The sequence below is a fragment of the Bos mutus genome, chromosome 21 (genome assembly GCF_027580195.1).
Source record: "Bos mutus isolate GX-2022 chromosome 21, NWIPB_WYAK_1.1, whole genome shotgun sequence".
NCBI classification, from domain to species: Eukaryota; Metazoa; Chordata; class Mammalia; order Artiodactyla; family Bovidae; genus Bos; species Bos mutus.
In genome coordinates this window covers 14,166,097-14,188,437 of record NC_091637.1, presented here as the reverse complement: position 1 = coordinate 14,188,437, position 22,341 = coordinate 14,166,097, and the positions used below count along the sequence as shown (strand labels likewise).

The 22,341-nt window shown below is 44.5% G+C and overlaps 1 protein-coding gene across 1 annotated transcript in view; it reads left to right on the top strand.

Moving 5' to 3' along the window:
- SLCO3A1 (solute carrier organic anion transporter family member 3A1) overlaps nt 1–1,686 on the top strand; it is a 374,545-nt gene extending 372,859 nt beyond the window's left edge. Inside the window, exon 11 of the mRNA XM_070358050.1 lies at nt 893–1,686. Coding sequence (XP_070214151.1) covers nt 893–975 — 83 coding nt within the window. The 3' untranslated portion in view covers nt 976–1,686. The remainder of the gene's footprint in view (nt 1–892) is intronic.
- The last annotated feature ends 20,655 nt before the right edge of the window (nt 1,687–22,341 follow it).

The window sequence follows — 22,341 nt, the reverse complement described above, 5'->3', positions numbered from 1 at the left end:
TCTCTCATATCTATCCCACCTTCCCCAACTCCCTGCCCCGCTGGCTTCTAACAGAGGCCCCAGGAATGTAAAAACTCAGACCTTGTGAAAGTTGAGAAAGGATGCTCCAAACTGTACCGCTTCTTCTATTAAGCCAGATCTCAGCTGCAAAAGAAAGGAGAGACATTTCCATCTTTTGTACCAGAGTCTAGAGAAGACAAGAAATGAGTGAGGATTCTATGGTTCCACTGCAGCTCTCATTGAACCGAAAGGCTGCATGCCACAGTCATGGAGACCTCCACGGCTTGTATATCATGATAGGGACTAAGCTGGGTGTTTCTTGCCTTTTAAGTGAAGCCACAGCATCTATTTCAGACACATGGCAGAGGCTTATGCACCTCGCTCCAACAAGGAGATTCTTTTGCTCAGCAGGTGGTGACCCGCTGTGGCTGAATGGAAAGTAAACTGGCCCCAAATGCTGGTGGAGAAAGCATGGCATTATGATGCCAAGAGGTTCTCTCTGGCACAGAGCCACCTCTTCAATAGAGATTGCAATGACAGGGTCCTGGAACACAAGGTCTGTCACCGGTGACTCAGATAAGATGAAGATAAGTTAAATGATGGAGTTGCATCTTATTCATTCCCATAGAATAAAAATCTGCATGGGCATTGGCATAGATACATATAGATAAATGCTTCTCGGAAAGATTTAGCCTACATAAAGGTCTTTGGGCTTGGAATCTGGTTCCCTGGGGTGATGTGGAGCACAACCTAGCATTTTATTGACTTCTGCTCTTATCCATACCACTGGAAAGCCAGGATGCTATTATGTAAGCCTAAAACATAAGTAGGAAAACTGGAAAAGACCGATCTCTTTTTCCTCTTGGCTCTCTTCCCCCCCTTACCCCTTTAGGCACAGAGTACCAAGACATTGAGACTGAGAAAACCTGCCCCGAGTCACAGTCACCTTCAGAAGACTCCTTTGTGAGAAGCTGAGGGCCTGGCCCTCTTCCTGCAGAGAACAGCCCGCCACCGCCCACAGACCTCGCAGGCCTGACTTAGCGTGCTCTGCCCTGAGAACCCAAGGGTCCCCGTGGGGACCGTCCGGCCAGTGTGTGGTCCTTTGAGGCCCCAAGCACAGGCCTGTGACGAGGACTGAGCAGGTGTCTGTGGCCCGGAGTCCTCCAAACCCTTGGAGTAGGCATTTTCCTGGATCACTAGAGAGTCCTATTGGCCTGGTGTGCAATTCTTCTGCCCACCCCTCCTTTGGCTCCTGTGGGGATGGCCTGCTGACATGCTTTAGAAAAGCCCCTCTTGGAAGTGCTTCTCTGGCCGGGGGCTCCAACAGTTCTTCTGAAAGCAGCCAAGGCTGGATTTAAATAGGAGGGGGTAAAAATTACCCTGTTTCATAGAACAGAGGGGGGGAAAAAAAGCACATACTCAATAGATTTTGAGTGTGGTATTCTGTATTTTTGCAGCTTATATTTTCCAGATGAGCAGTTTAGAAATATGTCATGTAAAGTACCTACTGTACGTTTGCTGAAAATTATATTAAAAGCACTATTTTAATTCTTCCTCGGTCTCACGCTGTAATCTCTATTATCTTTCTCTTCTTGTGTCTTTGGGTAGAACAATCCTAAAAGGCTCTTAAAGAGAGTGTTTCTGGCTGTGTGTGTTCTGTATTTATGGGCTTTGAATTGTTCACAAGAGCACAGTCTTAGAAGCCAAAACAGACCTGGGTTCGACTCTTCACCCCAGCACTCCCTACCAGTGTGGCATTTGGGAAGTGGCCTGACCCCTCTGAGCCTCAGTTTCATCATCTGTAAAATGGGAATACTGTCACCTGCCTTACACAATTGTGGTCAGGCTTCAGTGAAACCCCATGTGAAGGCAGCACAGTGTCTCACAGAGAAATGGTACTTGCTCATTGCTCCCCAGCCTCTAGCTGGAATTAGATGCTCTAAGACACAGCTATGGTTCCTACTGATCCATTCAGTAATCCTGGACTGACCATCTGGTTTTCCTTTCTGGTTCTCCCATTGTCTGTAAACCCCTGGGAGAGTGGCAAATGGCTTCCTCTCAGGGTACACTGCCTAGGATAGTGTGTGACATTTGATGGATGCTCATTGTACAGTTGAAAGAATGGATGGACGATGAACAAACAACCTCAGACTCATCAACCTCTGGGGCTCTGACTTTAGCCGCATGCCTCTGGGGCAACCAATAGCATTTGCCTTTCTTTCTCTAGTTCCATAGATCCTCCCACAAGCCTCACCCTATGGATGGAGCTCCAGTTGCCTTCCCAGTCTTTGTGAGGCCACTTCCTAACTGGCTACTTTCTCTGCTACATCCTTAGTCCACTGGCAGGACTCTTACCTCCTATGGACGGTCAGGTTGATGGCTGCCACCAATGTGCATATCAGAATCCTCACTACAATCATTACATCTCTAGCCAGACAGGAGCTCTAGGAGCTGATGCTCAGCCTCTGTCATTCGAAGCAAGGATCCAGGATGGCCCCAACCCTTGTGTGGGGCTGACCCTGATAACTAACCCATGGTCTCATAGCCCTTCCTAGCCTGGATCTTGCCCTCATACCCCCATCGCTTGCATTTGAGCTCACCTGAAATCAAAGCTTGTCAAGCTAGTATTCCTTGAAGCCTGCACCCTCCCTCAGCCCTGCATGACTCTTTCACTCTGGAATCTGTGGACTCAGAAAAGCACATACTTAGGTGAGTGACCTTCTCTGAGGCCCTATTACCTTGTTCACTGGTGCCTCGAGGACTTTTCAACCTGACCCTGTTATTTATGTGATTGTTTCTTTTCCTTTCTTTTTCTTTTTGTGAAACAGCATGATTTATTCTTTCTGGCATAAAAATCCAAAGAAAATGTAATTTCAACATTTCCCATCATGATGTGAAAAGATGCTGAAACAGCCGAAAAAGTGGTTAGTGATTCCTCGTGGGAGCTGGGCTTCATCTGCACTGGAAATTCAGTCGGAGGCAGAAGACAGAGGCAGGGGCGGGTATTGCTTATGGCATCCATGCTCTCCGTCCAAAATTTCACGTTTGTTTTTCATCTGCAGTCCAATTTCTTTCCTCTTGCTATCTTTTCCGTCATCTCAATTTACAGAAAACTAACACTCCCCTCTATTTTATCTGAACTTCATAAAGACATCTTATTGGGGGAATCACGAGATTCATCCTTCAGTATTTAAGCAGGTCCATGAGAGAGCTGTGCACACAGGTTGTTCAAACAACTCAGGGAGAATAGACAGCTTAGATAATCCAAATGCCGTTTTCTTGCCGATGTCATATCACAGGCCACTGGGGCTTTGAACTACATATACATTTGTTCCATCTTGATCTAGATCTGAAAATCCAACTTGACCCTTCTCTGAGTCTCTGTGGAAGGGTTAGTCATGCACCTAAGTGTTTGACTCAACTGAAATAAAAGACAAGCTGTTTCTGTGGCCTCGGACGTAGATTCAGAACCACCACGAGCATATCCACTCCACAAAGAGCTGCCTGTTTTTCTTTTTTAGGCTTTGTTATTTCAGGAACTCCTGCTATACAACTGTTTCCATAACTCTGCAGAGAAATGTCTATAATTAATGCAGAGGACAGAGACAAGCTTTTGCTTTCCAGAAAGCACTTTAAAAAGTATCTTAACCTTTCTGAGTTCTCACTTTCCCACATACAAAATGCATAAACACAGAGTTACCAGATCCCTGGAGGAGAGCTTTGCAGATCTTCAAGAGTGTTTCAATGGACAGTCTCACTTCCCTCTTCCCCCTAAGGCAATTAAGGGGTGAAATGAAGATAGCAAGCAGCCTGGAACACAAAGGCAGGGTGACCAAAGCCTGAGTTCATCTGACCAGCAATCTGAAATGCAGGCTCAGGGACTCAAACATGGCATGGAAGAAGCCAGCAGCTTCCTTTGGAAGAAGAGTTTCTCCTGTGAAAGTCCTCTCATCACCTGTCACTGAGAACTTGCCCACAACCCCCCGTCACTGGCAACTTGCCCACAACCCTCCGTCACTGGCAACTTGCCCGCAATCCCCCGTCACTGGCAACTTGCCCGCAATCCCCCGTCACTGGCAACTTGCCTGCAATCCCCAGGTACAACTGAACCATCTCCCAGTGAAATGGAGGTGGGAACCTCTGTCTTCAGGCTTTACACCCCTTAGCTTAGCAACAGGCTGCTTTCTCACCCCAGAAGCTCAACTCACTCCCATTTCAACTGTTCCATTTCTTTGGGGCATTATTGTGCAGGAAGGCAACTACATTTTCATAGTAAAATCAGTGCTCAATAAGGGTTAAAAAAGAAAAGCTCACAAAGAAAATGGCTGTTCTTTCAGTTGTTTCTAAAATAATCATTGCCTCGTTCTTTAACTCCAATGCAAATGATTAGACATTACAATGCAACGCTACGAAGGGAGACACTGGTCCTCTTTTTAGCTTTCTTTTATTGAAGTACAGCTGATATTCAAGCCTGTGTTAGTGTCAGGTATATGGCAAAGTGATTCATTTATATATATTAAATCATTTTTCAGATTCTTTTCCCTTATAGGTTATTACAAAATATTGAGTACAGCTCCCTGTGCTATACAATGGTCCTTGTTTATCTATTTTACATATAGTTAGTGTGTATCTGTTAATCCAAACACCTAACTTAACCCTCCTATCCCTTTCCCCCTTCAGTAACCATAAGTTTGTTTTCTACGTCTGTAGGTTTATTTCTGCTTTGTAAATAACTTCATTTGAATCTTTTTTTTTTCCTTTTTCGTTTCCACATAAGCAATACCATATGATATTTGTCTTTCTCTGTCTGGCTTACTTCACTAAGAATAATTATTATTAATAATTAATAATTATAATTATTAATAATAATAAAGTATAATAATAATCTCTAGGTCCATCCATGTTGCTGAAAATGGCATTATTTCTTTTATGGCTGAGTAATATTCCATTATATATAGTGAAAATATATATATATATATTATATATAGACTTCTTAGGTGGTGCTACTGGTAAAGAACCTGCCTGCCAATGCAAGGAGCATGAGTTTAATCCCCGAGTTGGGAAGGTTCCCTGGAGGAGGAAATGGCAACCTGCTCCAATATTCTTGTCTGGAAAATTCAATGGGCAGAGGAGCTTGGCAGGCTATAGTCCATGGGGCCATAAAGAGTCAGACATGACTAAGTGACTGAGCACGCACACATACTACATCTTCTTTATCCAATCATCTGTTGACAGACACTTAGGTTGCTTCTATGTCTTGGCTGTCATAAATAGTGCTTCTATGAACATTGAGGAGATGTATGTCTTCAGCAGGACACTGGAGGTAAGAGTTTATTTAAATGGCGACTTTCTCTGTGAATGGGACCCTTGAAGAAGCGTATCATTGCCCATCATTTCTTCAGATGCTTTCAGCAGATCAGTCCTGAAAAAATGACTGAGGCAAGGAGCAGAGACAGAGAACTCAGACATGTGGTGAGGACAGGGCTTTAAAAAAATCCTTGGAGGCCCTCTGTCTGACTTGGCCCCACCCTGTCCTTCAGGGCATCCTGTACTTCTTGGGAATATGAGCTCTGGGGGAGATGACTGGTGTCCCTCCATCCATTCCATATTTCGAACTGACGCGTGTTAGGTTTAAAGCAAGGCCATGATTTTCAGTTAGTACGGATAGGACTCCATGAGGTTCCCCTGTACGTAGTAGGTGCTGTCCAGCTGGGGCAGTAGGAAGTCAGGATGGCTTGGTGGAAAGAGCGAGCAACAGGTCTGCAGCTCAGCTCAGCTGCTTGCTCACCTTGTCAGGTTAGCAAATCAGGTCACCACTCTGAACCTCGGCCCCATGTGGCTCTGAGATGGAAAGGTTTCAGCCTCCTTGCAGAGACATCATGAGAATTCATTGTAGGCACAGCCCCACATCCATCCCTGGTGGAGCTCAAGAAGTGATAAGTTTCACTGAGAAGTCTTGTCCTCAGCCATTTAAATACGAAGCAACTGCCATTTACCAGTATTTGCTACCACTCTGCTTCTTGGAAAACCCTCTTTCCTGCTGCATACTGCTCACGAAATGACTTAATCAGTCAATTCTTTAATTTTTTTAGTCATTCTTACTCATTAAAATAGCTTCACTTCACTTCTTAAGAGCTGGTCCTGGCCATGGGAGAATTCCTGGCACATCTTCCATTCAAGCCCTCCCCAACACGGGCAGATCAGACAGACCTGCGGCTCTGGGGGCCTAGAAGGAGGGGAAGTCTGGTCTGCTCTCTCCCCCCCACCACCTTCCTCTTCTCTGCCCAAACTCAGCTCCAGACCATGGTGTGAAAGTGCAGAGAGAAGGGAGGTTTGCTTACCGGACTGCCCGGGGCTAAGCTTGCTGCCATCACTGGAGTCCCTGCTGCCCAAGCGCCTTCTGAAAAGTGCTGGTGTGGAAGCAGGCAGGCCCCAGGAAACCCAGCTCATCCCAGGAGCTCCCCTAGGCTCTACAGCTCCCTAGGAAACCCGTAGCCCCCAACCTCATCTTCCCCACTAGCTGGAGCTCAGGCATGGGGTGGGAACAGAGCCACTATTCCCAGATCTCAGTTGGTTCTGAAGGATGTCCTTGTCTCCCTCCTCCCTGGCTCCATCACTCCAGGGTACTCCTGTGCCTTGGTCCAGCCTGCTCTGATAGCAGCAGAACAAGGAGGCTAGCCCATGCCCCCAGGGTGCAAGATGTCAGCCTGCCCTTAACATAACTGCAAATTTCACCAGCAGTTGCTTTGGGGACTCCATTCCCTTAATTTGGGGGCAGAAAAAACCTCCAAAGAGTGTCAATGTCACCCTTAACACACATCAGTTTGCCCTCTAAAACGGTAACCGCTCCCCTTCTTCCACAGCCCTGTGTACTAGGAGCACAGACGGGGCATGGGGAAGGAGGGAGTTATCAGTGCCTGCTTTTCTGAAGAGGGAAATGCCCCCAGAGCTCTCGCCTGGCATGCCACACCACATTATGCAAAGATCATCAAAAGAGGAAGGCCAACCAACAGGTGGCACCAACAACGGACGACAGTCCTCACAGAAGTCGCCCACCTTTTCAAGTAAATAGCTGCCTTGCACCTTAGCCCTCTGCACCTCCTAGACTTCAGGTAGTTAATGACTTGCAGGTTTCACACTTAATCAAAGAGTATTGATCCAGGGTCTGGTATAGAGCCATGTACCCTAGGAGACCCTGTGGAGAGATCCAAGAAAGCCTTGTACACAATAAATCTGCAATCTGAAGAAAAACAAGCCTCCATGTAATCAAAAGACCTTTGCAATATACTCTACATCCAGGCCCTATTATTAAGAAACAGAGACATGGCAGTGATGGGGATTCAGAGAGGAGAGAATCCCTAAGGACCAGGGCAGCCAGATGAGGAATTCTCAAGGACATGGGGTGTGCAAAGCCATCCAAAGAATTCTCTCATTTAGGATGCAGGCATGAGGTTTTTGTAGACTTCCCCAAATGGCTCAGCAGTAAAGAATCCACCTGCAATGCAGGAGATGCAGGTTTGATCCCTGGGTTGGGAAGATCCCCTGGAGAAGGAAATGGCAACCCACTCCAGTATTCTTGTCTGGGAAATCCCATGGACAGAGGAGCAGGGTGGGCTATGTAATCCATGGGGTCGCAAAAGAGTTGGACATGGCTTAACAACTAAACAGCAATGATGTTTTGCCCTGTTGGTTGGAATGGGTTTCTGGAAGGAGGCAGGCTGTGAGCACAGAAGTAAAATCTCTATGACAGATGTGACGATAAGGTTAACAACGTACTAGGCCCTGGGCTCAAGTCTTGACAAATGCTGCCTCCTCGTTTACTTGCAAACACCCTGTAGAGTAGGATTTATTTCATACCAGCCTATTGGCCTGGGTTTGAAGCTAGGTTCCTCTACTTGCCATCTACAGGACTGCAGGTTTCTCACAAATAAGATGAAAATAATCAAGCCCACTTCATAGGAAGATGGTGGGATTCAGTGGAATAATGTATATAAAGCACTTAACACTGTGCTTGGCACCAAGAAAATGCCTATGAAACGCGAGGGCTCTTCTTCTAGCTGAGGACATAGGAAGCTCAATTTCTCACATTGCCAGGTCACCTGAGAGAAGATTAAATTTTTAACTGAGCTAACTTGCATGGGTAAATAATTACAAGAGCAATTATCTCCCTGAGGACAATTATTTGCCATCACCATTTGCATCCACTGAAATTGCATGCCTAAGAAGCAGAGTCACTCATTGGCAGATAAGCATAAATTGGAAGAATGACATCCAATGGCTGATTGGATTAATAAAAGAAATTTATTCCCCAGAGGTATTTCAGAAATGCTTCTCCAAGCTGGATCATATTTTTTTAAAGCCTGTACTCTGAATTCAAATTATGTATTAATTCCTTCCCAAAATCAGCATGCTTTCAACCCTTATAAACATTATGTACTTCTGAGAAGCTTCAACTAAGATGGTTTTATAAACCACACAGACACCAATCCTACTCTTAAACAAAGATCAAGTGATCTATAAAAGACAGGATTTCATGGTAAAGTCAATTCTTCAAGTATTTCAAGCAAATAATACATTTCCATGTTTGAGAGTTTTATTTTAAATAGTAGGCAAAATGTGATACCATATAATCACTTTGCAAATTTAAATTACTTTTTGTCTTTAAACTCTCCAAACCTGCATGGTTTGGCTCAAAATAGCTTTAAAAATTGAATTTTCAAACTCTTTAATTCTCAATTTCATAACAAGCTAGAAGTGATGAATAGGGTCTACATTTATGGATCCTGAATGACAAAGGATTTTTTCCTTTTCCTTTTTGGGGTTAACCAATACTCATTCTTATGAATACAGGTCTAAGTTTTTATTTCTAAATCTTTGCCTACCGTTTATCATTCCCCAAATCCCCAGATATTTGCTATCTGTTAGTTACATGAGTGTATATGCAACTCTCTATTTATTGGTGTTGGTGGCCGTCTACATTCTACATTGGCATACTTCTTAGGTGCTTGAAATACTTCTGTGAGGTAGAGATAAGAAAGGCATAAAGCTCTACTTACTACCAGAAAAATCCAGAAGACAAAAGGTATCTTCTCAGGAGTGCTCACCTCACTCTGTTGTAGAGGAAAATTAAAACCATCTTGCTAAGAATTCCAAGATGGCTGCCAGAGACGACCACAAGCTTTTACTGGCCTGGAAGAACAGTTCACTTTCACATTTTCACACATGAAAAAGAAAATTTCACACAAAGCTATTGCAGAAGTAAAAATGGATATGTCCCATATCTACTGCACACTTTAAAATGACTCTCAGGTTCTAGACCACGGTTATGTGCTTAGTCACTCAGTCATGTCTGACTCTTTGCTACCCAATGGGCTGTAGCCTGCCAGGCTCCTCTGTCCATGGGGATTCTCTAGGCAAGAATACTGGAGTGGGTTGCCATACCCTCCTCCAGGGGATCTTCCCAACCCAAGGATCAAATCCAGGTATCCAGCATTGCAGGTGGATTCTTTACTGTCTGAGCCATCAGGGAAGCCCAAAACAGCAGGGTTAGCTTTGAGAATTTCAAGATACATTGAAATGTACCCTTAAACCAAACCAAGTTCATAAATTATCTAAACTGATGAGACTGCAGCTGAAATACAACCAAACTGGTATTATCCTCAACTCCTTGGAAGAACATTTAATGATCTTTCTAAATATTTACCTGAAACTCTTGGTTTTAGAAAGATTCTCATACTTTTTCCTCTTTTAAATATAAGGTAATCTTTTTTAGTGTGAATAGATGGCTTATCAAGGCAATTAGAACACCACAGCTGTGTGCATAAATTAGTAATGTGGTAAGTTGATGTTCACCACTTCTCTTGCCTGTGTAGGCTCAGATTTGCATCTGATACGTCATCCCTTAATGGTAGAAATCTGCACACCCTTCTACCTGGGACACACTGTGTGTAGAGACATGGTTCTGTTGCTCAAGTCCTGATGAATAGAAAATTCCTACTTGCTTCAGTTCAGTTGCTCAGTCACGTCCAACTCTGCGACCCCATGAATCGCAGCATGCCAGGCCTCCCTGTCCATCACCAACTCCCGGAGTTCACTCAGACTCATGTCCATCGAGTCGGTGATGCCATCCAGCCATCTCATCTTCTGTCGTCCCCTTCTCCTCCTGCCCACAATCCCTCCCAGCATCAAAGTCTTTTCCAATGAGTCAGCTCTTCGCGTGAGGTGGCCAAAGTACTGGAGTTTCAGCTTTAGCATCAGTCCTTCCAATGAACACCCAGGACTGATTTCCTTTAGAATGGACTGGTTGGATCTCCTTGCAGTCCAAGGGACTCTCAAGAGTATTCTCCAACACCACAGTTCAAAAGCATCAATTCTTTGGCGCTCAGCTTTCTTCACAGTCCAACTCTCATATCCATACATGACCTACTTGCTTAGGAATTAGAAAAATCCTACCTGCTTTCAAATGTCTGAAAGAGTAGAATGCTAAGTCATAGCTACAGAGAAGGCTATACTCAACTGAGTTTGTTTACAAAGATTTTATTATTTTGTGGTTAATAAAAATCTGAGTAATAATGATGCTACCTCATTCATGACAGCAACACACATAACTCATAAAAATGCCTAACAGAAATGCCTATTATTTAAAGAAAAACTATAAAGTCATCTTCAAAGACACAGATAATAACTTAAAAAATAGAAAATCCTACTGTATTCCAAGATTGGATGACTAAATACTTGGAAAATGTGATTTATTTTTTCTTGTAATGATTGCAATGCAATGCCCAAGAAAATCTCAATAGGAGTTTTTTATGGAAATTCATAAACTGATTACAAAATTCAAAAGGAAATGCTCAAGAATAGGCACAGTAATTATGAGCATAAAAATTAAAAATTGCAGTGTCTAAAGAGTAGCCTTCTCAAAAAGTCAATGTTAATATAAGTCTAATATTTTTAAAGGTATGGCATTTTTACAAGACTAGATGAATAGCTTGGAGACACAGAAGAACAATTATAAACAGACACTAGAATGGGAGACTTAAAATTGCTGGGAAAATGCTGAACTATTCAACTAATGGGTTGGGGCGAAAATTTGGAAATGAATTTGACTCCTGGCCTCTCACCAGTGGAGAGTACATATCCTACATGGTCTACATAGTTGAGAATCTCTAAAAACTATGAAGATTTAGGAAAAACAGAAAGACATATTCATGGTTTCAGGATTTCCTAAAAAGATTTGAAATGCAAAAATCTGTAAATAAAATAATTGATAGGTTTGACTATTTCAAAATTAAAGTATCTATAACCTAAATCATCATATATGAAATCTAAAGAGAATATAATATTTGAAATATCTATAAATGACAAAGAACTACTGTCAGAACATATAATGAATCTCTCCATATTGACACAAAAAAGAGAAACAATGAGAACTGCTGAATTATGCAAATCCAGGGGTTGCCATTGTCTCAGTAAATCTCATAGAAAACAGAGCAAATAACATGAATGGGCAGTTCATAAAAGAGGGAACCCAAATGTCCTGTAAATATTCAAACTCACTAGTAATTAAGAAAATAAGAATATTTTAAAAATTAAAGATCATCTTTACCTATCAGGATGGTAAAGATTTCTTTTGATAACATTTTGTGTCAGGGGTACAGGGCAATGGGCTGGAGTATAAATTGGTATGGTCATTCCAGAAGACATTTTTGCCAATGTCTGCTACAATTTTAAATGCTCATATAGCATAATCCAGAAATTACACGTGTTAACCCTAAATAAAGGCATGTGGGGCAGGCAAATGAAGGAGGCACCATGACCTAGCAGAATTTGGGTCTTAAGGTCCCTGATGATCAGGAATTAAGTTCCTGGCCAATCTCTAATCTTTTCCCCATTATGACCTGCAGAGAGAACATGGTTGGGCGCTCAGCTTCAATTCCTTGACCTGACATCCCTGTTATAACTGCCTCCCTTGGTGTAAATTCATATATCTTTCAACGTCAAGCACAAACATTATAGAGAACCAGAGTGCTATCTATGATGGGTTCATTAAGCTTGACTTTTTGCCAATAGCTCAATATCTACTTTACATAGTAGTTCGCATGTGATGTCCTGCCAACTCCTGTTATCTCCAGGATGACCGTGGCATCTTTCAAATCCAGGTTGGCCCCTCCACTGGGGTCTCACAGGCAAAAGCTGGGCTGAGAGACGCTTAGGGTACCAGTCCAGTGGTGGGTCAGTGGAGAGTCCACTGATCTACATTTCCCGCACTATTTCACCAGGAGTGATGGTTTCTTGCTAGATCCCACAATCCTTTGCTCTCACACCACTTATACTCACGGTCTACATATTATATTCCTCTATTGAGATATATTCCTTACAGACACTATCTTTTTTAATTCTTTAGTCCTGAAAGTGCTTAAGACAATTTCTTATACGTATAAAAATACATTAAATGTTTTTGATGCATTAAGTCAACTACTTCTCCAGTAGCCTAAAAAGCTAGACAACATTACCAGGGGCAAGGTCTGATACTCAGAGCTGCTCTAACCATACACACCATGTAGCATTAACCAAATCACTCCTAAGATCACACGAGGAAGATCAGAACTGAAAGTGTCTTATTCTCCCATCTCCTTTCAGCCTAATCTAAATAAGTCACTCTGGACTGATAATTCTTTTTTAATTGAAATATAGTTGACTTATAACATTGTGTTAGTTTCAGGTGTGTAGTGAAGTGATTCGGTTATACATAAATATATGTATGTACTGCTATTCTTCTTTATTCTTTTCTGTTATAGTTTACTACAAGATATTGAATATAGCTCTCTGTGCTACACAGTGAATCCTTGCTGTTTATCTACTTTATATGTAGTAGTGTGCTCTGTTAATCCTATTCTCCCAATTTATCCCTCCTCCCCCTTTCCCTTTGGTAACCATAAATTTGTTTTCTATGTCTGTGATTCTGTTTCTGCTTTGTAAATAAGTTCATTTGTACTATTTTTTTAGATTCAATATATAAGTGATATCATATAATATTTATCTTTCGCTCTCTGACTTACTTCACTTAGTATGATAATCGATAGATCCATCAGTGTTGCTGAAAACAGTCTTATTTCATTCTTTTTTTATGGCTGAGTAATATCCCATTGTATCCAGTACTCTATATTCAACTCTTACTGAAAAGACATTTGGGATTCCTTCTCTAAAAGACCCTCAAAGGTAGACCCCAGAGATTGCTTTTAAATGCACCCCTCCGGGCACTTGAATGCACCACCACACCTGAAAAAAGCCTAACACCCACCAGAGTAAACCAGGTGTAGCCAGAGGCAGGAAGTAATTTTCACAAATTAAGCAGGATGATTTCTCATTATGCCACATGGCAAGATGGAGAGACTTGTGGAGCAGACAGCCACTGATGTTTTTCCTCCCTCTTTCTGCCCTACCCTAAAAAACAGCAGATTATCCCAGAGGGCAGCTGAGAAGTAAAAATAGCAGCTGTTATTTATTTACCAAGGCTCAATTATATGGTAGCCATTGTCCTAGGTATTTCACATTTATCCCCACACTCAATTTTAGAAGGCAGGTATAGTTATCTCATTTTTCAGAGAAGGAAGGAGGTATTCAAAGCCTCTGTTAAGAATGAGTGGGGCTGGAGTTCCAATCCCAGCCCCTGTGACTTCTGTCTCCACTCGAGGGTGGGGGCTTCTCCTTTTCCAGCCTTAGGACGCTTGACATCAGTTGATGCTTCTGACAGGCGTGGTGGCTTCTGGGAATTGATGAAGCTCTGTGTTCTGAATGGAAAGCCTCCTCTTCTTGTTCGACCAGGACAACCAGCCCCTGGGAGGATCCATTAACATCCGCACAAGTCATCATGTCACTCACAGCTCTCTGGGCTCTGGTGGTGAGAGTAGCATTGAAGCCAGGAAGTGTCAGCAAAAGAACCACCACTAATTGCACATGGCCACATCCAGGAAATGCCAGCTCAGGAACTGGAGGCAGGAGTCTCTGGACTCAAGTCACCTGTGGGTGGGTGCATGGGTATGTGGGTATCAGGAGAGCAGAAGGTGCTTAGTGATCTGTGTCTTAGAATTACTGGCAAGGCCACAGCACTGATCAATAGAACTTCCAGCAATGATGGAAATGCTCTGCACTGGGCTGTTCACTGTGGTAGCCACTTGGCACGTGTAGCTTTTGAGCACTCAGAATGTGGCTAGAGCAACTGAGGAATTGAACTTTAAATGTGATTATAGTTAACTTAAATAGTCACTTGCATCTAGTGGCTACTAAACCAGACAGTGCAAACCTACATCACACTACACCACTTCTGAAGATGAAGGGGCTAGGAGGTGGACACTCTATAGCAGAAGGTCACAAGTCAAAGGGCTGGAGAGGGACCCTGGGCAAAGATACAGTCTGGATTCTTCAAGAAATTGCAGCCACCACTTTTTAGTCTTCTACAAGAAAAAAAAATCTGCTACAAGTTAGAGAGACTGAATAAGGTCATCTTTCATCCCCCATATCCCCATCTCTTCTTCAAGGCTGGCTCTATCTCAGCTACCTCCACACTCTTTTCCAGGGCTCCCTTGGGCTGCAAGGAGATCCAACCAGTCCATTCTAAAGGAGATCAGTCCTGGGTGTTCTTTGGAAGGAATGATGCTAAAGCTGAAACTCCAGTACTTTGGCCACCTCATGCAAAGAGTTGACTCATTGGAAAAAGACTCTGATGCTGGGAGGGATTAGGGGAAGGAGGAAAAGGGGACGACAGAGGATGAGATGGCTGGATGGCATCACCGACTCGATGGACGTGAGTCTGAGTGAACTCCGGGGGTTGGTGATGGACAGGGAGGCCTGGTGTGCTGTGATTCATGGGGTCTCAAAGAGTCAGACATGACTGAGTGACTGAACTGAACTGAAGAAATTTTAGCTGCTGTCTACCATTGCTGGAAGTTCTAAGAAACTAGACTCAAAGACTAGGGTCTCAATAAAACTCTAAGACTGTTCCAGGATGTTTCTGCCTAAAGAAACGCCAAGCAGCCATTTCTAACCTATTCCTTTCCATTCCATGCTGGCCTCAAGGGGATTCCACACACTTGCCAATCCCCCAGGCTTCAGTCGAGCAGAAAGACACAACTGCTCTTGAAGCATCCTCTAACCTACCTAGGGGCTCCATAATGATGAGACCTGACCCTGGAATGATTGACAGAAACTCAGGATATCTTCTTAGAACCCAAACCAGAGCTTACCTCTGTGTCTCGCCCACCCTGATTCTCTCCTTTCCCTCTTCTATGTCAGAGGACTTTAATTTAGTGGAGAGGGGGAGAGGAGAAATTGCTTCTGACAGTTGTCATCATCCAGGGTGTTGAATTTTGACACTCAAAAGTCCAAACTTTTAAACTCTTCACTCTTTTCTGCTCTACCAACACTTTATTAAGGCAACAGTTGCTTCACAGGCTAGTTTAAATGGGAAAGGACTAAACATTTTTTTAAGGAGGGGATGGGAGGGGAGAATAACTAGAAACATGTTGCTTGTTAATCTTGCAACATATTTTTATGCCACTAGGCACAGAAATTGAGATTCAAAACTCTGAATCTGCAGCAAAATTTACAAAACCTCCTTCTCCCATTCCAGTCTCCAGATGCCTCACAGCTGAAAAGATATTGGGTCCGTTTTTCTTGAAAGTAAAAGAAGTTAGTACTGAGAGGCCCTTTGGTTATTTCCTCATGCCAACATCCTGGCCTTGCATTTGATCTGATCTGCAGGCTGGAACCTGGCCATGCTGTTTTCCCCAAGGACCTGTGGAGGGCTGCAGTCAGCTGGTACTCACGAGATCCTACAGGAATCTTGATGTGGTGGAGTTCACTGTCAGTCAATGATCTCCAGTTCCCTCTGACCACCTTTCTTTCTCACCATCTTCTTGGGAACAAAAGAAGCCTCACTGAGTGTCTGTGGTTCAGGGACGAGATAAACTGAAATCTCACTCCTTTCCCATGCTAGGGTAAAGAAGGCCCCCATGGGGGCTTCCAAGGGCTACTTGTGTTTCTAAAGGCAGCCATGTCCTGTGGAATCTGAAAGGCATCTTCACGACTGAGGGCTTCCCTGATGGCTCAGACGGGAAAGAATCCGCCTGCAATGCGGGAGACCTAGGTTCAATCCCTGGGTTGCGAAGATCCCCTGGAGAAGGAAATGGCAACCCACTCCAGTGTTCTTGCTTGGAGAATCCCAAGGACAGAGGAGCCTGGTAGGCTACAGTCCATGGGGTCACAAAGAGTTGGACATGACTGAGCAAGTGAGAGAATGAGTACAAGTCATTCATACAAGAATCCATAGAAATAATAAACCTAGATATGATTGGGGAGAAGGCAATGGCACACCACTCCAGTACTCTTGCCTGGAAAATCCCATGGATGGGGGAGCCTGGTAGGCTGCAGTCCATGGGGTGGCTAAGAGTCGGACACAACTGAGCGCCTTCACTTTCACTTTTCACTTTCATGCATTGGAGGAGGAAATGGCAACCCACTCCAGTGTTCTTGCCTGGAGAATCCCAGGGACCGCAGGGGCCTGGTGGGCTGCTGTCTATGGGGTCGCACAGAGTCGGACATGACTAAAGCGACTTAGCAGCAGCAGATATGATTGAGGAGATATACATTTTCCCATCTTTTTCTTGAGTGGGTACTTCTTATAGGGGTAAACCATAATCAAACCAGGGAATCAAAAAATATAATGCAACAGCCGTTTTCTAAGCACTAACAAGTCTCCGCTAGTCCTGCCCTCAGGGATGTGCATCGAGCAGGCAGGTTGAGGTCAAAAACACAGTTAACCAGAACACAAAGCAAGAGACGGCAGTCCTTTACAATGGATGTTAACCTCACCTACATGCCTTTCGCTCTAGGATTCAATGAGTGCTGAAATAGAATCTCAAACAATTTAAACATGTATTAACCCCTCCATGACACTGTCATTTACTCCTTCTTTATTTTTTTTTTAATGGGGACCATTTTTAAAGTCCTTACTGAATTTGTTATAATATTGCTTCTTTTGTTTATGCTCTGGTTTTTTGGCCTTGAGGCATGTGGGATCTTGGCTCCCTGATCAGGCATCCCCCTGTGTTGGAAGGCAAAGTCTTAACCACTGGACCAGCCAGGAAGTCCCAGCCCTTGAGCTAAAGTATATGCTGTGATAGTTTGTGAAGCTGGGTGTTTCTTTCTTGACTTCTAAGTGGAAAAGCACAATGTCCATTCTGACCACCAAACAGTGGTGCATCTTCAGGGGAAGTGGTGGTGGTGCTGTGCTCATAGGAGCTGTGCTTGATTCAACAGAACACAAGTCAGTGGAAACTGATTCCTTCAGCTGGAGGGAAGAGAGAAGGATAACCCAGGTCGTGGAATCTCTTCTCTATCATACTCAGCCTGATGCTCTTCCCATATATTTTCTAATTTATTCCTCCCAATAGTGAAGTATTACTATATTGATGCAACAGAATAGTGCTTTTGAGATGTTGCTGTCATTCAGTCGCTAAGTCATGTCTGACTCTTTGCCGCCCCAGGGACTGCAGCATGCCCGGCTTCCCTATCCTTCACTATTTACCGGAGCTTGCTCAAACTCATGTCCATTGAGACAGTGATGCCATCCAACCACCTCATCCTCTGTTGCCCCATTCTCCTCCTGCCTTCAATCTTTCCCAGCATCTTTTCCAAATGAGTTGGCTCTTTGAATCAAGTGGCCAAAGTATTGGAGCTTCAGCATCAGACTTTCCAATGAATATTCAGGATTGAGATACTAATGAATTTTTCTTTTTGTCATTACTTTCCTCTCTTGGTCCTTTTTTCTCCTCTCAATCTGGTAGGCTATTTTGTAAGTTGCTTGGTGGAAGGATGTGGTAACAGAGAGCAAAGAGTCATTTCAAAAGCCAAGGCCCTTTGGCAATGGAAGTCACTCAAGCTTAAGAGCTGGTCTGAGTAACAGAAGTCACTACCTCTAACTCAAAGCCATCCCACCAAATAGAAAAATATGCCCTAGCCTGGAAGCAGACGGAGTTAGAAAAGAAGCAATGAGATAGCATGGACAATGGGGGCTCCTGCAGAAGTGGCCCTGTCTCCTCTCCCTGGGCAGCTGAGCAGGTAGAAATACTCAGATTCATTTCAGGGATATGAGGACAAGAAGACTTCTGTCTTGTCTGCAGGTGTTGTGGAAGGCAGGCCGTTCATCTCCAGAGACCTGGTCCCAAGATGTGTCACATAGTGGCAGGCTGGGGCTGGCTGGGATTGATTGATACATCTCCAGGAATTTCGTGAGCTGGCTGTTAAATCACTGGTAGCTTGAAGTCTGCCATTGTGGGAGTATTTATACCCTCGAAGTTGGCAAGCACTGCAAATCAGGACCGTCTCCATCCAGAGGTGGTTGTTAAACATTTACCAGCACACCACTGGAGGGATGGAGGGATGGAGGGAGCCTCAGGCAGTAACATACAATGATACCTGTGCTCCCAATAGTGCTGAGAAGGAGAGGAGAACGCCCCAGATGGAGGGACCCTCCAGACAAGAGGCTGTCTCTGGAAATTGCCTGGATAGACAACCGAGACCCACTCGGGGAGGACAGCTCAGCAGATGCCCAAATGACATCGATGAGTGATTGGGCCCCTGGAATGATGGTATTTTTAGCTCAGTCCCCCAGAACATAAATGTAAAGCTGAGGAAAGGACAAGAAATCCCAATTTTTTTGACAGTACATTTCTTCTACCGTGCAGAACAGGGACTCAAAACATAAATTCTTCTAGAAAGATTAAATCACACACACTGTGCAGCTGAGTTGTGAAATGTCCATCTACATCTATGTGACATTTAAGAAATGTGAAGTTTGGAACGGTTGCCTCCCCCCAGAATCTCCCACTGTCTTCTCTAGCTCCCGAATCTGTGCTCTTTTTACCACACTGTGGGGAGCCACTACTGGGGGTGTCAGTATTGGAGGTGGCGAGTTGATCTGGGGACAGGGTGGAAGGCAGGTGCCAGCCACAAAGATGTAGAACATCTTCCTAAGTCCCAATCCAGGTCAACAAGAAGCTCCCGTATCCCTTACCTAGTCAGGTAATAAAAAACACTAAAAAGAGAGCTGAGAAGACCTCTTTTGAGCTGGTCAGGTTTTGCCAGATAATTTAAAAGCTGTGTTTGACAGGGACAAGAGGGAGAGATTATTAATCCAACTGATGACAGAGGGAATGTAAACACAGCAGATCAGGGACCAAGAGAGGGGAACACGGCCATGGCCCCGTGTAGGAGGCAGGGGTACATTCAGTGGGATCCACACAGTGGGTGACGGGTATGGCATCTGAGCATGACTGGGTCAGCTCTCAGCAAGCCTTAGAAGATGAATGACAATAGGGTAAAAGGGCACCCGTGTCCCTGCGGATGCAGACAGGAAGAACCCTCTGATACAGCCTGAAATTTTCATCATCATTCATCAGGCACTCACTTCCCTATCCCACCCTCCTCCTCTGAAAAGCAAGCCTCCCACTGACATGAACACAGCATTTCCAACCAACGCCAGCGTAAAGGAGTCAATCCCAGCTGAGGACCAGCCCATGGAAGCTTCTAAAACTAAGCAAATGACACTGATAGGGGAAAACACTGACCGAAACCACCCACCCAGGAACCACAGTAACCATCTGCATGAGCTATTTTATTACAGGAGGTCCTGGTAAGGAACACAGGACTCACAAACCACTACCAAGAGAAAGGATTCAGAAAAGGTCAAAAGGTCAGTCCGTATGTCCTACCAACCTCCCAGAATGCATCCTGCTGAAATCCATCTTGGCTAAGCCATGAGCACACGAGCGAGAAGGACCCCGAGTCAGAATGAGGGGCCAGAGACAACCAGGAAACTAACCCCATCCCAGGAAAACCTGGGACTGCCAGCCACGTGGCAGAGCAGTCCTCCTGGGTTCCCTTCCTCCCCTGCTCTCCACCTGGGAGCCTCTTTCCAATAAAGTCTCTTGCTCTGTAACTACTTGTGTCTCCTCGGACAATTCATTGCCGAGGGAGTGTTAGACAAGAGCCCACTCTTGGGCACTGAAAGGGGTTCCCCTTCCTTCAATAAGACTGTTCTTCCAGACAGCTTCTCTGCATGAACTGCATCCTCCCAGGCACAGAGGGCACCCCAGACCTTGGCTCACCCAGGGCAGAAGCAACATCCCACTTCCAGGGTCTGGCTGATCCCCCCTGAAAGGCCAGCCTCCCTGAACTTTGAGGGGAGACTTGAGCGTGTTGCTCCTTTCATGAAGTCCCCTAGCTATGCCGGTCATTAAAGTTTTTTTTAGAAGATGAGGCAGCATCTCTGTCCTCAGGACTTGGCTGGCAGCCCTGAGGTTGGGAGGACGAGCAGACAGTGTGGGGCTCTCGACTCTGCCTTCACTGGGGTGTAAAATCTGTCATCCATCAGGGGAGCCAAGTAGCAATGCAGGTCTCTGTCCCTCATCCCTTGGACATCAGCCAGGGGCCAAAACGCACCCGACACCTCGGACAGCCTCTGAGCGACAGGAGGGAAGAGCAGAGGCTGCTCTTTCAATCCCACTCACATTTTCCCTTCTTTATTCCAGTTGCTGGATCCTCTTTCTTCACCTAGGTCCTAAATACACTGAGGTGGGGGGCTCTGCCTAATACCTTCTAGAATCACAGTAAGAGCTCAAGAAATGCATGTGTAGTCTGATCACTGATAACAGGCCTGTATGTATAATAGCAAACAAGGCCAATATCTTCTCAGTTGCTCTCACTACCTGAGTGCTAAGGAGGAGGGATGAAGATGGCAAAGCAAGGCCGCAGACTGTAATAGACTATCTCCCACATAGTAGGGAACAGGTCACTAGTGGTACATGAGATACCGTTAGGTGTGAAAGTGTCAGGCACTCAGTCAGGTCCGACTCTTTAAGACCCCATGGACTGTAGCCCACCAGGCTCCTCAGTCATGCCCGACTCTTTGAGACCCCATGGACTGTAGCCCACCAAGCTCCTCTGTCCATGGAATTCTCCAGGAGTGGATAGCTATCCCCTACTCCAGGGGATCTTCCTGACTCAGGGATTGAACCCCGGTCTTCCGCACTGCAGGAAGGTTCTTTACCGTTAGGGCTCAGTTCAGTTGTGTCCGACTCTTTGCGACCCCATGAATCACAGCACGCCAGGCCTCCCTGTCCATCACCATCTCCTGAAGTTCACTCAAACTCACGTCCATCGAGTCGGTGATGCCATCCAGCCATCTCATCCTCTGTCGTCCCCTTCTCCTCCTGCCCCCAATCCCTCCCAGCATCAGAGTCTTTTCCAGTGAGTCAACTCTTTTCATGAGGTGGCCAAAGTATTGGAGTTTCAGCTTTAGCATCAGTCCTTCCAATGAATAACCAGGACTGATTTCCTTCAGAATGGACTGGTTGGATCTCCTTGCAATCCAAGAGACTCTCAAGAGTCTTCTCCAACACCACAGTTCAAAAGCATCAATTCTTCAGCTCTCAGCTGTCTTCACAGTCTAACTCTCACATCCATACTTTAGGGCTAGGGCTACCCAAATAGAATGATGAAATAAAGTTGGTTATTTACTTTGATTATTGGGTAATCATGTTGGTTATTAAAATGCAATACACAGATATGTTGTTAAATAACAGGAGTCATAGAGTGGGAAAGCTGGTGTACTTTCAAATTCCTTTCAATTCATCTGCGTAGAATACAGAGAGTCTCTGTTGGGTGCCGGGGTGTCTTTGACACTTTCAAACACTTGCTAATCTTCCTTTTTCAGAAGCTGCCTTAGTACCTTTGCAGGCATCTGTGTCTAGATAAAATTAATTAACATTGTTTATCGTATTTTAACAACAAACTTACAATTTTGACAAGAGACATGGGTTTCCTATTTCCAATGGTTATTGGGCTTCATTTTAAAGCAAACTTACGAAAAAGAACCAAGCCTGTTTTAAGAAAAGTAGTAAGGAATATCACAGATGGTGTGCTAATGTAGCAAAAAAAAAAAAAAAAACGTCAAGGAGTTACTTGAATGATAGAAGTTTCAGAATGTTACATAAATGGTGGTAAAAAGAAGACAGAGTTCAGATTCAGAAATGCCCTCATCCTCAGGTGATGACTGCGAGCCAGCGGCCCCAGCCTCACCCAGGCAGGAATCATGTGTGAAGTTTTGTCTTGATGGAACAGAAACATGGTGGGCATCCCAGTTAACTCCCAAACTTCCAACCACCCTTGTTTGGACCTAGAAAAGCCAGTTGGCTCATGGCATTTCCCTAGTGACTGATTTTGGCCTCAGATGGGTGTGTGTGTGACCTAACTTACCCAGCCAGGTAAAAAGGAAAGGCTTTG